The following is an 18115-nucleotide window of genomic DNA, read 5'->3' on the forward strand; positions in this document are numbered from 1 at the left end:
CCTTCGGCTCAGGTCATGATCCTGGAGTCCCTGGATCGAGTCCCGCATCGGGCTCCCTGCTCGGCAGGGAGTCTGCTTCTCCTTCTGACCCTCCCCCCTCTCATGTGCTCTCTCTCATTCTCTCTCAAATAAATAAATAAAATCTTTAAAAAAAAAAAAGATGCAGCAAAGCTATGAAGAGCTAAAACTTTTTAGGAACTTTTAAATGGTGAATAGAGTAGTATTTGTCCTGGGAGATTGTTTTATGATTGTAGTAGGATATCAAAACATTTCTACTTTCCAAGTTACAATACAAACAGCACCAAAGGATATCAAAATATTTCTTACTTTCCAGGTTACAATACAAACAGCACCAAATAAAACTGAAAGAAAAAGCTAACCTCAAAACCCAACACATCAGATGTCTAGAAAGCTTGGTTTCTAGACAAGAGAATTAGGATTTCTTCTCTCCAGCAATAAAGACCTTGGGGGAAGAACACATCAGTTACACATGATGCTATAATTGGTTGGTTCAACCAGCGTAAGACCAACTGGTGATATCTATTAAAAAGGGTTTTTTTGGGTTTTTTTTGAACCAGGAGAATAACAGGTGACAGATGGAAAATGCAAAACCAAACAAATGCACAATGAAAGAGCTGTAAACTACCACTATTGGCAGAGGTTAGGGTGCTCACCAGCAGCCAAAGAAGAAGGATGAGCTACAGACACTGATTCAAACCAACACCGAAGTAAAAGAAATTAGAAACAGTTGTAAAAAGTCTCTGTGGGAGCCAGCAAGGAAGAATGGCTGGTAAGCAAAAAGTCTTCAGTAGCCTTTAATAGTAATCAGGTTTGGGATGAGGGGCCGTAACAGGTCTAGTACAGTGAGTACAGAGGATGGGGAGAGCAAGGATTCCTGGATGTGAGAAAATCTGTCCCTTCATTTTCATTCCTGCTACAGAAACCCTTGAACTATGCAATAGTCTCCTAGCTGATCCCACCTCCAACCCCTCACCTCTGTATTCTATCCTTTATGCCACTGCCACAATATTTATCGTAAAACATTGCACACAGTCTTCTCCCCATCCCCCTGAACCCGCTACCTCAGGAAAAAAAAAATGTGTTGGCTTTGCAATGACTAGATAAAGCTTATCCCTAGGCTAAGAGTCAAGGTCAACCACAATTTGGCCCCTGGCTAAAATCCTGATGGAGTGCATTATTATAAGGGAGAGAGAACTGCATTTGGATTTAGGGGACCTAGAAAAAGCCCAGCTCTGCTCCCTTGGATGTCAGGTGACCTTTCTGAGCCGCAGGTTCCTTATTTGTGACACAGAAATATTAATGATACTCAGGCATTATGTTGAGGAGCACAACGGTGGTGATTTTCCTAATAATAGCTGGCATCTGTAGACGGCTTAGGTGCCAGACACCACTAGGCAGTTTACATGAATTAGCCATGGAAGTATTATGGATACTGTAAAATACTACAGAAATGCTAATTATTCTTTTCGAAATTCGCTCAAACCATCTGTTAGTTAAGTCAGTTCTAGAATCTTAATTGTGGTGATAGATCTGTAAAAAACGTACGAAAAATGTTACATAAAATCTTCTCTCCTCTATCTCTGGCTCCGGTTGGTCTGGCAAGGATGAGTCAATCTAACCGTCTATGGAAGACCATTCGATTTGAGAAAAAAACAGGGTAAATGTGATTCCTTCTACTATCAAAGGCTGACAATTTCCCATCTTCTCCAAACAGAAGTTATCTTTTCTTATTCTAGTCATCTTCTCACTCCAAACACTGCTAAGTCATTAGATATGAGCCATGGCTCAGCCCTAGTGAGATAATGAAAGAAAACAGAGAACAACACAAAACAAAACTCCGAAGAGAGTTAGGAGCTCTGGGATAAAGTCTGGCGTCTGCTTTACATCAGCCGTGCTCCCTTTGCAGTCAGATCTGGGCCCTCAGGAAAACAAGGGCTAGGAATGTTTTCTATCTACGTACCTCTATCGCAATGCTGCAATCAATTCTTTTATAAACATGCAAACAGAGGAGTACATAAAATGAAGATCTTCAAATACAACAGTTTTTGCGTATAGGCCACAGTGGAAATGTCACAGAAACAATATCCCTGGTCACCAGTCTGAGAAAAGCATTTTTGGATGAACACTATCCAGAATATTTTATTTTTTATTCTTTATTATACCTTGCATTAGATACTGAAATGCTTCATCTGATTCGTGGTGGGGGGAGGGGGAGGGTGTCTCCAGATATTTGGGAGGAAAATGGCCAAAATGCAGAATGTAATGACCTGAAGGGACCTATATTCATTAATTCAACAACTTTCTATGTGCCAGATGCCTGATAATCAAAATCAAAGCAGTCTACCACCAAATAAATACATGGAAGGAAATTTTTTTGTTAAATTAGATGGCAGTATATGTCAAATATACTTAAGATTTTCTGCTGAAACTAAACTTTAATATGTTATATTCTTTTCTTTTCTTTTTTTTTTAGAGGAGGAGGAGGAGAGGTTGGTGGGGGAGGGGCAGAGGGAGAGGGAGAAAGAGAGAGAGAGAATCCCAAGGAGGCTCCACTCCCAGTGCAGAGCCTGACGTGGGGCTGGATCTCACAACCCTGAGATCAGGACCTGAGCCGAAATCAAGAGTCAGAAGCTTAACCGACTGAGCCACCCAGGCGCCCCTAATATGTTACATTCTCAATAAAATCAAATGTGATCTTCAAAGTTAATTATGTGTGGGTGGGGAGAGTAAAATGACACAGGGCAGATAAATTGTGAGGGCAGATAAATGTGAGGGCAGGTGGTAGGTGCTTACATCAATTTGCCACCTCTTAAGAGTTAAGATACATCAACTCATTGATTCACTTATCATTTATCGTTAATATTTTTTAAAGATCTTCACAGAGAAATCCAAAAGATCAATAGTACTCTTTTATCAAAATAACTTCTAAAATAACATGTGTACCTATAAATGTTTTGTTGTTTCAGATAACTACTGCTGCATAAAAAACCACCCCCAAACTTAATGGCTTAACATAAGCATTGTACTATTTTTTTTTTAAGATTTTATTTATTTATTAGAGAGAGAGAGAGCACAAGCAGGAGGAGTGGGAGAGGGAGAAGCATGCTCCCTTCTGAGCAAGGAGCCCGACGTAGGGCTTGATCCCAGGAGCCTGGGATCATGACCTGAGCCGAAGGCAGACGCTCAATCGACTGAGCCTCCCAGGCACCCTCATTTTACTGTATTTTATGATGGTATGGGTCAGGGATTTAGGCAGAGCTCAGCTGGGCAATTCTGCTGTTCCCCGTGGCACTGACTGGGCACAGCCAGTGGTGTTCAGTTAGGGCTGGGCTGAACAGAGGGTCGAAGATGGCCCTCACCACAGGCCTGGAATGCTGGTGGGGTGGCTACTCTCCATCGTAGTCTCAGCCCTCTTTATGGGATCTCCAGCAAGTTGGCTGGACTTCTTTCATGGCAGCTCAGGGCTCCAAAAGACCACAGTGGAAGCTGCTTAGTCCTCTTAGTGACTAGGCCCAAAACTTGCTTGGCATCACTTTGGCCATCCTCTGTTGGTCAAAGTAGTCACCAGCCAGCCCAGACTCAAGGGGAGGGGAGACAGAGCCTCCTCTCGATGGGAGTTGTGTAAAGACTCTGTAGCCATCTTTAATCCAGCGTGTTTAGAAAAAAATGTCATCTTTAAAAACGGAATAAAAGTCCCAGTTTATCAGGATTTGTTGACCCACATCAACAAATGCAATACAAAAGGATGTTGGTCAAAAAAACAGACTCTATATAGACTAGGTATCACAAAAATATATGTAAAAATGGGATTTAAGTGGTGATGGATTCTAAAAACAGGGAATTTGAGGTAAGAGTCTAGAATGACCATATACTCTATTGCCCAGAGATACTCTTGAGATGGAAATGGGCACTGTACAAAAATGTGCCACAGCAACAGACACCTGAACTGCCCCAGGTAAACAGAGACACGGGGTCACCGCTGGAAAAAAGGGACTAGATCAAAGCAGTGATACTTAATCAAAGGAAAAGATGCATGGGATTGTTTGGAGCCAATCAGTATGGCCAAAAAGAAAAGCTTCCAGACTTGTTATTTTAATAGGATGTGTTGATGAGAGCCATGGACCAAATCTCCTTCCCCCAAACAACCCTTTCCTTCCATCAATGTCCAAGTGTTTCCCTCAATCAAAACAGATGATCTGTTCAGAAAAGCCTTAGGAATAAACACTGTCTGTCATCAAGGGCAGCCTTTCAAATGTATGTACCTCTGGGAGGTATGCTCTCATAATCAGGGCGCTGACATGTTAGGCACGGATGGGAACAGGCCACACTGGCTGCTTCCCTCAGGGTAACTGCTGCTGGTAGGCACAGCATTCACCCTGCTGAGCCCGCACGCTGCTGGAGGGTCCTTCCCACCCAGCGCTCCGCAGGGCAGCTCCATCACTGAGATGAACACTCTGTTTAGAGCCTTCCTCACTAAGGAACCAGCACGCTGAAACTGGTTAATGGCCATTTGAGAGCAAGAACAGACATTTTTTTTTATGCAAACATTACTGCCCCTCAATGCAAGACCACTGGAAAAAAAAGTTCTGTCTCATCAGTAGTATTATATTAGTCAGTATGCACGAACTGAATTAACCACGGAGAGATTCTTTTCTCATCCCTTGCTCTTCAAAATAAACTAAAAAAAGTTATCTTAATTTCCAGTTAGGTTTCATGTATGTGTGCATAAATGTATTTAACTATTTGTCTTACCACGGGCATCCAGCCCTTCACTGTACCAACATCACCGGTGGCCAAAGTTTGTTTGAAGTGTTGGTTCCAAAGCAGATAAAGAATAGTCTTGAGTGTATGTGGATCATTTGGGGGGGGGGAATGATATTTTGGACAGTATAATTTTATATACACTGTAGTTGGATACTTACTTTGCTAAATGCAAAAACAAAAAATGATATAAAGATAAAGCTTATTTTTTGTTTCTTAATCTATATTAGATTATCCTTGATAATCAACTTTTATCTTTAGCTAGGCTCCCAGCTATCTTCCCTGACGACTAGCTATTCTGTTTTTTTCTCAATTTTCCACAAATCAGTTTTCTGTTCTAATGCTTTCTAAAATAACAATTCTGCTCAAACCATTCTATAACCAAATACAAACAGAAACTAAGATTTCATTTCCAGGGAGGATCGAAATATACTAAACATAACAAAGTGAATGTATCATTGTGGGCACTACTCTTATAGACAAATTTTTCATTTCTACAAGTTACAATGCATGAAAAAGTCCTGAGAAAAGGTGGCCTAGTAAAAGCAATGTTTTCTGGTGGAAAAATATTTTGAAACTTAGAAATCAAATTGTTTTAGAGAATGCATTTTGTCCCTCTCTCTATATACCATCAACTCAACACTGTCAAATATATATTCACTTACAGAACATTTTGGCATACCAGAAGGACAGATACTACCTTGTACTGATTTTGCATAATGCCCAGAGCAATGTTATGCAAATGAAGTGGGTTAAACTATAGTATTTAATGTTGACAGTGATGACTTTTATACAAAGACAGGTAAGACTTCTGCAATCAAATTATTAAAAAGCTGTCAACATACTTCTCTCTCTACACTAGCCATCTGTCTTCTGTCTACCTATCTAAACTGGCCATATAGAGTGTTAAAATTGTCTTCACCCCCTGTATAGTTTTTGGGATTCATAAAAAGGTCTATTATCATTATCAACTTAAAGACGTGTTATTTAACAAATACTTATTATATGTCTCATCACTTTTTTTTTTTTAAGATTTTATTTATTTATTTGAGAGAGAGAGAGAGCACAAGAGGGGGGAGCGGGAGAGGGAGAAGCAGACTCTCTGCTGAGCAGGTAGGCCGATGCGGGACTCGATCCTGGGACTCCAGGATCATGACCTGAGCCGAAGGCAGTCGCTTAACCAACTGAGCCACCCAGGCGCCCTATATGTCTCATCACTTTTTATAAAGTACTCCTTATTCTTAAAATACATGTACTAAAAATCATCACAATTCTTTGTGAGTCACAAAAACATACTATCACCATTTATAGCCAACAGAGTCTCTACGGGAAGGCAAAGACAAAACACTCAGGGTCTATGCTAAATGTCTGTAACATACCGTACTAGCAACTTCAGACACAGATGAGAAAGCAATGGGAAAAAAAAATGGAAAAACACTACCAGACTGGCTATATAGTTTATCTAGATATGGTAAGGCAATCGCAATTGAGTCTAATTCTTAAGAAATCATGTGGCAGTACACTGTTTTATAAAGTCAGATAAATGCTGGAGTTGCATTCCTATGTGTGTGATTTTTGGGGAAACTTTACTACGGATATTTTAGGGTTACTATGTAAAGAAACACTACATTCATTATCTCGTTAGTATTATACCCACATTACAGAAGTTGAGGAAGTTGAGGTGCAGATAATGTTAACTTGCCCCAAATCATGTGACTAATAAATACCGCGAATCAGCTTTAACCGGATTAACACTGTCTTCATAAATAAGATCAGTATGCGTGGTAAAATAAAATAATAAGTTAGAGCAATTATCATATATGCAGTATGTTATAATCACTGGAAACCTAACGATGGATGAATTTAGAACTCAGAATAAAACAACAAAATTCTCCATCCCAGAATAGAGAAAAACACTCCCTAAGATTTCATTGACAGAAAGCTGTAAAGATACCTAATAAAGCAGAAAATACTAATATGTACTGAATTATTAATATGATGCAGTATTTCCACATCTGAATTATTAATTTTTAAGGGTTGCTCCTAGAAAAGAATGAGAAATAACACTCCTAAATGCTTTAAGTAAAGGTTTATAACCTTTCTCTTGGGCAATTCTACTAAGTGATATTAAGATATATATAATTATGGTCATCTTCATCTATTTTTACTGTTAAAGGGAGAGCTGAATCAATGTCATCCTGGACAGATGCACCAAAGCTCTAATAAAGATCACTTTCCCAAACCTCCTCAGCAACCTGTTGTAGTGATGGATAATCCTTGTAATAAGCACACATCCCGGGCTGAATCCTACTACATCTCTTTCTGTTTAAAGTCTTCACAAGGCAGGACCTCTCCTGCCTTACCAGAATGAGTAAAATTCCACGACAAATGAGAAATAGGTCCCCATATTTCTAATATGCACAACCAACAGAAATAAATGCTTCTTCAAAGATAGACTTTACATGTCTTTTTGTTTAGTGACTAAATGTTATCTTTCTTTGTAATGGAGAGTGCATTTACTAACTCATGTTAGGAAGCACTTCATTTTTGTAGCATTTATATAGGGTTGTTGGAAACTGGAAAAGCAGGAAAAGACAAATGCTGTTTCCAACAATTACAGAGATGGTTCTATTTATTTTCCTTAGAGTACAAATATTCTAGGATAGCAGTTGTCAAATTGTGAGTGATGAGATCAATTTAGTGGATCAAGAGGAACATTTAAAAACAATGAAATAAAATTATAAGAATAAAATAGAAAATATAATACAAGGAACATAACAAATTTAACTATTATTTCATGAAACTTGTATTTATGCTGTGTGTACTGTCACAATGTAAAATGTATTTCTTACTGAGGGCCATGATTAAGAAAATGTGAAAGCCACTGCTGAGAGAATACATAGAAGTAGACAGGGAGATGTGTTATTTTTTCAATACTTTGTTTTTTGACAGAAATAACAATTTAAAAAAAATGTGAGATACGGATGAAAGAAACTGAAAAAGACACAAATAAATAAAAAGATATTCTGTGCTCGTGAATTGAAAGAATACTGTTAAAATATCCATACCACTCAAAGCAATCTACAGATTCAATGCAATCCCTATCAAAATCCCAAGGGCATTTTTCACAGAAATAGAACAAATCTAAAATTTGTGTGGAACCACAAAAGACCCTGAATAGCCAAAGCAACTCTGAGAAAGAAGAACCAAGCTGGAGGCATCACACTTCTGATTTCAAACTATATTACAAAGCTACAGCAACCAAAACAGTATGGCACTGACATAAAAATAGACACACAGATCAATGGAACAGACTAGAACACCCAGAAATAAACTTATGCATACATGGTCAACAAATTCACAACAACAAAGGCAAGACTATGCAATAGGGAAAGGATAGTCTCTTCAGTAAATAGTACTGGAAAAACTGGACAGCTACATGCAGAAGGATGACCCTGGATCAATATCTCCACCATACACAAAAATCGACTCAAATGGATTAAAGACTTGAACATAAGATCGGAAACCACAAAACTCTGAAGAAAATATAGGGGGTAAACTCCCTGACACTGGTCTTGGCAATGATTTTCTGGATGTGATACCAAAACAAAGGTAACAAAAGCAAAAATAAGTAAGTGGGACTATATCAAACTAAAAAGCTTCTACAAAGCAAAGGAAACCATCAACAAAATGAAAAGGCAATCTATGAAATGGGACGAAATATTTTCAAACATAGATCTGATTAGTATCCAAAGTATATAAAGAACTCATACAACTCAACAGAAACAAAACAACAAACAACCCAATTAAAAAATGGGCAGAGGATCTGAAAAGCCATTTTTCCAAAGAGGACATATGGATGGCCAACAAATACATGAAATGGTAATTTAATCATCAAGGAAATGCGTATCAAAACCACAATGAGATAGCACCTCACACCTATCAGAATGGTAATTATCAAAATGGCAAGAAACAACAAGTGTTGACAAGGATGTGGAGAAAAGGAATTCTTGTGCATTGCTGGTGCGAATGCAAACTGGTGCAGCCACCATGCAAAACAGTACGGAGGTTCCTCAAAAAGTTAGAAGTGGAACTACGTATGACCTAGCAATTCTACCTCTGGGTATTTATTCAAACAAAATCATTATCTCGAAGAGATATCTGCACCCCATGTTCACCGAAGCATTACTTACAGTGGCCAAGACATGGAAACCACCTAAGTGTCCACTGATGGATGAATGGATAAAGAAAATGTGGTATGTCTGTCTGTCTGTATACACATATATCCACACAGACACAAAAAAAGAATATTATTCAGCCATAAAAAAGAAGGAAATCCTGCCATTTGAGACAAAATGGATAGACCCCGAGGACATTATGCTAAGTGAAATAAGTCAGAGAAAGACAAATACTGTATGAGCTCATGTACATGTGGAATCTTACAACAAAAGAAAACAAAAACCTGAACTCACAGAGAACAGATAAGTGGTTGGCAGGATGGGTGCGTGTGTATGTGAACACGTGCATGCGTGCATGTGTGTTTGTGTGTGTGTGAAAGAGAGAGAGAGAGAGAAATGGGTGAAGGTAGTAAAAAAGTACAGACTTCCAGTTACAAGATAAGTAAGTCCTGGAGGTTTAATGTACAGCATGGTGACTACAGTTACAATATTGTAGTGTATATCTGAAACCTGGTAAGAGAAAATGTAAAAATTGTCATCACACACACACACACACAAAATTGCAACGATGAATGGTGATGGATGTTAACTAAACGTATTGTAGTGATCATTTTGCAATGTATACACATATCAAATTATCATGTTTTATGGGGAGTGACACTTCTAAATGTTTTAAATAAATTTTACAATGCTTCTCTTGCATAATTCTACTAAATGGAAAAAAAAACTAAATACGTTGTATGTCAATTATACCTCAATAAAAATAAATTTTAAAAACACAAAAATTATAGATTATATTTGCCCTTAAAATATCAATTTTGGTATGTTTTCAAACCTTAAACATATTAAAAGAAAGATTATTAGAGAAAGTAAAAAACAGAACAAAGCAAAAACAATAATCTATCCAATTCTGACAGTGAATATATTTGAGCATTTTGAGTAAAAAGAATGTATACTTCATAAGTGTACTTAATTTACACACTGTCATCTATTTTAAATAGCTTATTCAGATAAGAGTTTTCAGCAATATGCAGTATCTTCAACATTAAGTAATAAAATGAATCAGATTCGAAGACTCCCAATGTTGCTTTGTTACTGGACTTACCAAACCATGATTTCAATACAATATGCTGCTGATATTTGATTCAGATACCCAATAATTTTATTTTGACTCACAGGCCTAAAAAAATTTTTTTTCACAGTTGTGACCTTTAATATAAACTGAAATGTATTAAAAATCAGGCTAATGTAGGTGTTTTATTAGGGTTTTCCTACAAGAATAAAAGGTGAAATAGTTGGAATATTGGGCCCAATAGTTCCAAAGAGATTTCAATCTTTTGGAAGTATAAAGTTAAATCTATTGAAAGAGTATTCGGTATATACCATGTTAAAATCTTCACAACTAGAGATATGCTATTTTTAGATATTTTGATAACCTTAAACTTTACCAACATATCTACATTTTACTTACACACTTTATGGAAATGTAGATGTCTAAGATCATCGCATTACCATTACTGGTATTATTCTACTGAAGGGCACAGTTTGATCTGGTAAAGCATAACGGTATGTTTAAGAAACTTAACTTTTCTCTGCCAGGCTGAGAATAATTTTTAATATAATTAACTACAACTGTGAAAGTAAGAAATCAAAAGTATTTCTGCACACTCTTAAAATTTCATGATGCATTTCCTATGGAAATAATATCTCTACATTTATACTTTTGTAATTATTCTGTCTCCATCAGTTTTATCTCATATTAGAGGCTACTCATATCCAAACCCAGATATTTTTCCCAAAAAACTGTAGAGTATTACAATTCTTTTTATTCCATAAGCCAGAAAAATATAAGTACATAAGAAAATAGTGGGTAAGAACAGAGAGAGAGAGAGAAACAGATAACAAGGAAAAGTGAAAACAGAAGCAAAGAACAAAAACCCTAGAGTAGAATCACACATCCTTCCCCAGGGGCTTAGGTTTGAAGACAATGGCTAAGGAAAAAACTGTGTAACCAAAATTACCCTTGATAAAAAAAAAAAAAAAAAAAAAAAAAACACCTCACGAATTAAGTATGGTGTACATGCTTTTATGTAAGGTTCATTGCTTAGAAATATACATAAATGTATAATCTATGCATTTAAGTGTGACATATAATTTAGTGGAAGAGGACCCAGAGAAAACACTCAAATGTATTACTAACTGGAAAACTTTAACAAATAACAGGATTCCAACTTAGTTGGGTCTTCCTGTTGGCTGAGTCATCTAGAGACATTTTATCAGTTCCTCCACCTTCTCCTTAGTGTTTACCTATTCATTACTCCACCTTTTCCTAAAGAGTGCTAGAGAGTCAACATCATCCACTTGCCTGGTGACCTGAATATTTCTCATTGGGTGGTCAGTGAGGTCACCTTCAAATCATCCATTTGTTCCTGCCGGAGGAGTTATGTCAATATGCAGGGACGGAGGCGATGTATTTTGTCTGTGTGCAGTAGTAGAACGGTTGGCTACTTAAATTACTTTTGCCCCCTCTCCCTTAAAAAAAAAAAATTATAGGAATGATCCCTCTGATTATAGATTTCATTGACACAATTATCACCAAATCTTAACTAGACAAGATTTGCGGGTCACAGGCTGCTCATTCGTTAAGGCTCATATTGAACCCTACCTCTTCCCTCATGGCGCCCACTAGAGAGAAGTACCAACAGCATGTTAGAGCCGAAGGGAGATCATCTGCTCCATCTGCAAAGTGAACTTAAACAATTCCAATCTCGGGATAGCACAGAGAAAGGCACAATATTGTAATGTTCTAATTTCATAATGTGGCAAATACACTTCCTGAAGTTTCCCCTTCAGGAAGACAATACTTGGGGCTATAAAAAGTGACTCAAGGCTTCTAGGTGCTCTGTACTTTGGAGGCCCAGCTTCCAATGACAATTGTGGTTACCAGAGGTATCAAACTGGGGAAGAAGGTGTTTGTGGAGGAAGGAGTGGTGGGAGACTCTAGAAATTCCACTTACTTGGGACAAACATTTGATGTATTCCCTGGTTTCGGCTCCACAGCACCAATCTGTCATGGGTCAAGATCTATGTGTAGCAATTGGCCACCTGCCTCTATTTTAGAGAAGGTTTTTATGGCTACTTATTGTGAGGAGAAAAAGTGCAAACGATCAGTTTGGTCACTTAAAAGTGATCGCTTAAATGATACAGAAATATTAGGAATAAAAGTAAAAAAAAAAAAAACAGTAACGAATTTCGCTTTGGGTAGTGCAAATCAGCTGTCTCTTCCCGTTCTCTTTCTCCCGATCTTAAAATGCCCCCCATGCCTTCTAGCCTATATAGTAACGTGTGAAGCCTCCTCTATATATCTTAACTCTCAAATGCTATCCTTGGCCATATTCATTTACAATTTCTATTTCTGGCCATATCCATTCATTTCTCTCTCTCTCTATTCTACCCAGGAGGTCTCATCTACTCTCCACATCTGAACTACAGGGAGGATCCTGAGTCCTTACATTCATATGTAAAGTGATCTTTCAGGCTTTATTCAAATATTCTAATTACTTATTAGGTGCATCTATACGGATGATTACCTTCTCCGACACAGAAATAATGTCCCCCCACTATTCCTCTGTAATCCCGTTCACTCATGTTCAAAGTGTCCAAGGTTACATTTGACCCTCCCCGCCAACTAAGTTTAATTCATTCTTTACAGTATTATTCGCATCCCTTCTTTCCTTTCTGTTCCTGCAGATGCCATGCTAATTCAGAATCTTTCTACTTCACACAAAAATTAGGATAGATGATCACAATACTGCAGGATCATTCCCCCTAACTCTGGTCTATTGTCACCAAACCTTCTATCACATCATCTCCATGTTATCATTTCTATACCAATTTTGATCACGGTCCTTTACTACAAGATCAAGTCCAAACTGTTTAACCTTCTGTAACTTAGCTTTACATTTTTTAGCCTTACCTCCCTCCTTTCACACTTGTATATGAATTCCTAGTTTAGCCAATCTGGTCTATTTAACAGCCAACAAACACACTGTATGAGTTTCCCATGCCACTTCCTCCATCTGGAAGGCTTTGGAGCTCCTGATGCTTCGAGATTCTTATTAAACGTCACCCCTTCCCTTGTCACCCCAAGTAGGTACAAGTACTGTGAGAGAATGTTAGAGCTGAAGGGAGACCACCTACTCCACGTGCAAAACGGACTTTGAAGAATCATCTCCCCCACCTATAAAATTAAAACGTTCAGGGATACCAAGGCTAAAGGACAATAAAAATAGTTTTCTTTCCAAACACTGGTTTTCTTTCAACACTTTTTTCTTGAGCGTTTCCTCTCTGCCAGGAGCTGTGCGAGCCACACAGGACTAGAGTTTAATGAGAAAGACCGACTGCACGTCTATCATCACACAAATAGTTCAACTTCGGTGAGTGCTACAAGAAGAGGGAAGTTCAGGGTACCGGAGAGGTCTGAGGTATGCATGGTTCAGGGAAGGCGTGAGGCATGACATTTCATCCAGCGTGGGAACACAGGAAGGAGTTAACTCAGCTTGGGAGGGGGAAGAAGGCTTCCCTGAGGAGGAAATCTTTTAAGTAGGGGTGAAAATGAGTAGGAATTAACTGCAAAAGGTAAATGCTACATGTACAAGGAAAGCCCAGACAGGTACTTTCAAGGAACTAAGAGCAGGTGTGGGTGCTGGAACATAAGGGACGAGGAGATTGAAAAGGTGAGGCCAGGAAGGCAGACACGGGCAGGAGCATGCTGCGCCCCGGAAGGTCATGTAGAAGATTTCTGGGCTTTATTCTGAGAACAGGCCTTGAACGGCATGTTCCAAGACACTTGAAGTCAGGATCATAGCCTACCCGGGGAGGAATGGGAGAAGCAATTATGAAATCAGAAAAAATTCTGGTTTTATTTCAACTGAAACATATTCTATATCCCTATCACACTTCCTTGAGTGTGCGTTCTCATCTGAAGTCAAGCTGAAAAAGGAAAGTATGTGAATTAACAAATACAGCCTTTTTAGTTGGGCCACTTGGCTTGGACGGGAGGTAGTGTAAGTAGATGAATGCCTCTGCACCTGTAAACACTTGAGGGAGTATGGGCTTGTTCTACATTTTCGAAGAGCACAACATTCCATACAAGAACAATCCAATAAAAAGCTCCATTTCACTGTCACTGGCCATGAATTGGTGCTATTCTTGAAGTTAAATCTTCAGTCTCCTCCCCTTTCCCATAAGGCCCTTAATAAGGGAAAATATTTTGAGAATATATGAGCAAAATTTTTCCAAGGGTTGTTTTAATCCCAGTTGCTTTTTATTCTCATCTTGTCTACATCAGGCAATGAATTTCAAAAGGCAGTCACAACTTCATTTCCTCTAAAATTACATTTATATCAAGGATAAAATTTAAAGAAGGTAGGGTGACAAGGTTATTAATAAAAGAATAGCTGGAATTTTGGAGCAATTTCTGTGTTCAAGGTATTGTGTTGGACACCTTAAAATAAATTATCTCATTTAATCCTAATAAAGACTTTGAAGGGTGCATCTCATTCACAGATAAGGAAACTGAGGCTTACTGCTTCCCTGCAATATATACACCTTAGACCTGTACTGCCCAATATGGTAGCCTGCAGCCACACGTGACTTCTGAGCACCTGAAATATATCTGAATTAAAATGTGCTGTGAGTATAAATTACACACCAGATTTTGGAAAATTTAGAATAAAAAGGAAAGTAAGATATCTCAATTTTTGAATATTGGTTACACATTAAAATGGCAAATAGTACATTAAAAAATGCCTTATTAACTTTATCTGCTATAATTAAAAAAATAAGCTACTAGAAATTTTTAAATTACGTATGTGGCTCACATTATACTTGTATGGAACAATGCCACCCTAGACCAAAAGCTGGGTATTGAATTTGCCAGTAAATAACAAGTTCAAAGCCAGCCTGGTATAGAAGAAGAGTACATGGATTGTAACAGATCTTGGTTTAAATCCTTCCATCAGTGACTGGTCTTGGGTAAAATACCAAATCTCTCTGCACTTCACTTTTGTCACTGGCATTATGGTGATATTAAATACCCCCAAACAACTGTTGTAATATGTAAAGCAGCTAGTGGGCAGAGAGGAGGGAATAATTACTGAATACTTCCTATAGCAACTGCTTAATTTAAAAACTGATTCCCAAAAAGAACAGAAAATTTACTTATTTGAAAATCCTGTTTTTTTGTTTTGTTTTAAAGATTTTATTTATTTATTTGACAGAGAGAGACACAGCGAGAGAGGGAACACAAGCAGGGGGAGTGAGAGAGAGAGAAGCAGGCTTTCCGCTGAGCAGGGAGCCCGATGTGGGGCTCGATCCCAGGACCCTGGGATCATGACCTGAGCCGAAGGCAGACGCTTAACGACTGAGCCAGCCAGGTGCCCCGAAAATCATGTTTTATTCTCAAGTGGGAGAAGTTAAATTACTAGCACATTTAATGCTTACTTTAGCATCATATAGGCATTATCTATTATCTTCTAATATACATAATATACACAGATCCTCTCTTTCTATGTAAGTTATTTATAATATGTTATAGGCTGGGAGGCCAGATGATAAAATTAGGGTGAGGTATATAATGTCAGAACACAGAAGGGCCCAAGGGGTCCTTACAGATATGATGGATGAATTCCAGTGAAAAGAGTTTATGAACTTGATGTCAGCTGACCCATGGTTTTTTTACATCAAGAACTGAGACTAGTGAGTAAAATGACACCTAGGCAAGTAGAATTTTACTTTTTTTTTTTGCACCTTGGTTGTGGTGCAAACAAATAAATAGTTTCACCATACCAGGTTTAGATTAGCCCACTATTAGTAATCTCCACTAAATCATAAGAAACTACAAAATCATGTGGACTAAACTATCTGAGGATATTTTGCCATATTCTGTCCCCTAGGCTTTTGTCAAGAAGTTTGCCCTTTTATCAATGTTTGAATTATATGTATACACTTAAATGTGAAGTTTGGAGCAGCTGGGGCATTCACTTTATTATTTGATGTATGTATATGGCTTAAGATTGACACGTGACAATGTATTAGACTGCCCTGTTCTGTATTTTTTTTTTTTAGTAGTATGGGGGGTGGCGTACCAATTAAGGATTTCAGTCACTGCAATGTAGCCCCTTAAGTATACACTTATTAAATTTAGCACCAAAACTGCTCGTTTGTTATCTACAGCAATTAACTTTAAGAAAATGAGACTGGAGAAGTAAAAAACTATCAGATTTACAGATCTTAGAATGGCAACAGAGACCATGAAAATATTCATTTTATTCTAGTTTGAGTTTTAGCAAGAAATAATATACAAAATTTTATTTTAGCTATTAAAGTGTATGCGCAATGAGTTAAAGGGGGATGGGGACAGGGCATCCCCTTTGATCATATGTTGCATTAAAAATCCACCTCCTGTAATGAATTTTTGAGTACCTACTGAGTACACATGACTTGGTCTTTGCTCTTTCAAAATAAGTGACTCTGACTTACAACGTGATTGTGTCTACAGTTCACTTACAACTATCTTTCAGTAAATGTCTTCAAATTTAGGGCTAAAGCTAGAGTTAGGTAGAAAAAAAAAATTACACTATATCAAAATTATTAACAATTAGCTAATAAGAATCACACAGAACAATAATGTGCAACTAGTAATTAGAAAAATTTGCTAAAACTTTGAACTGAGATATTATTACATTTTTGATGCTTGAAATTATAGGAAAATATATACTCATATTTAAGAGAAAACAAGTATTTTAAGCCATTTAAGCTACAAGCCATATTTTCAAAATGCACACTGTAAAAAAAAAAAAAAGAGTTTATATCAGGAAAGAGCTTGTTTGCATTAACTTTAAATTAGCTAATACTTGAGTTACACCTTTGAAGAAACTTCAGTTTTGTTTCCAGGAATGCTTTTTTCCCTTTCTTTCTTTCTTTCTTTTTTTTTTTTTTTTTGAGGGGGTAAGGCAGTTGGATTAAAAAAAAAAGTTAAGCCGCATTCTTTAACGTAAATGGCGTATCTGGGCTCCTATATGCTAATAACTCTCTCAACCTCACTGAACTGTTAGGACGTCTTCAAATAATTTAATGCCTTTAAAGTTTCGTCTTAATTGCACAGTTCATTTTTGTAAAACGCCGTGGCACCACTCAATCTTTTAAGAGAGGAGAAAGGTGTCTTTCCTCTGGACTTGACATGTTTACCATATATGTGTGAGCAATTTTGCTGTCAAATATTGCCAAGGTAGATTTTTTTGTTGTTGTTCAATCTGAAAATGTCTCCACTATGCCTGCAGAGCTCCCCTCTTCCCAACACAAACCTACCCAACCCTTTCTCCCACGGCAAGTTTTAAACTTTGTTTCCTTTGGGGTTCTGCACAAGTGCTACTAATAATATCCAAGAGACAAAGAGCTGTGCTGTAGGTTCACGGGATGCCAAATTTGAGTTGTGAAACAAAGCACTCAAATTTGAGATTCAAGATGATGGTGGTGGTGATGCTGGCAAAAAAAAAAAAAAATTATTATAGAGCATGAGACCCCCAGAGCCATCTCCCCAGACAGCTCCCCCTGTCCACGGCCACCCAGAGCACGGGGGAGTTCTGGCCCCGGGACGTCGGCTGCCGGCAGCACCGCGAAGCCCCCTGCCCGCTCCCCCCGACCCCCTCACCGCTTCACTCGGATGATCTGGTCCCGCATGGGCTTGATGTCCTGGAAGCTCTGCTGGTTGACGAGGCTGTAGACAAGGATGAAGCCCTGGCCGTTCTTGATGTACAGGTCCCGCATGGACGCGAACTGCTCGGTGCCCGCCGTGTCCAGGATCTCCAACACCGACGGCGACGAGTCCACCTCGATCTCTTTGCGGTAGAAGTCCTCGATGGTGGGGTCGTATTTCTCGATGAAGGTGCCGGTCACGAACTGCACGGTCAGGGCGGATTTGCCGACCCCGCCCGAGCCCAGCACCACCACTTTGTACTCGCGCATCGTCCCTCCGCGGCCGCCGCCGCCGCCGCCGCCCGCGACATAGACCTACGCCCGCCGCGCTGCGCCCCCGGACCCTGCGCCGGCGGCCGGCCCCGCCGCCTCCCGCGGCCGCCCCCACCTCACGGCCG

At 38.7% G+C, this 18115-nt stretch overlaps 1 protein-coding gene across 3 annotated transcripts in view; it reads right to left on the reverse strand.

Moving 5' to 3' along the window:
* Positions 1–18055, reverse strand: part of RAP2A (RAP2A, member of RAS oncogene family) — a 34624-nt gene extending 16569 nt beyond the window's left edge. The window contains exons 1-2 of one of the 3 annotated variants that reach the window (XM_044913138.1): positions 17928–18055; positions 17674–17801 (exon numbers count right to left, since the gene is read on the reverse strand). In XM_044913138.1, coding sequence (XP_044769073.1) covers positions 17674–17801; positions 17928–17987 — 188 coding nt within the window. In that variant the 5' untranslated portion in view covers positions 17988–18055. Of the gene's footprint in view, positions 1–17673 lie in introns of all 3 variants that reach the window. The other 2 variants (XM_044913137.1, XM_021695951.2) reach the window with 2 other exon arrangements.
* Between the last annotated feature and the right edge of the window lie 60 nt (positions 18056–18115).

The sequence above is a fragment of the Neomonachus schauinslandi genome, chromosome 3 (assembly GCF_002201575.2).
Source record: "Neomonachus schauinslandi chromosome 3, ASM220157v2, whole genome shotgun sequence".
NCBI lineage: Eukaryota > Metazoa > Chordata > Mammalia > Carnivora > Phocidae > Neomonachus > Neomonachus schauinslandi.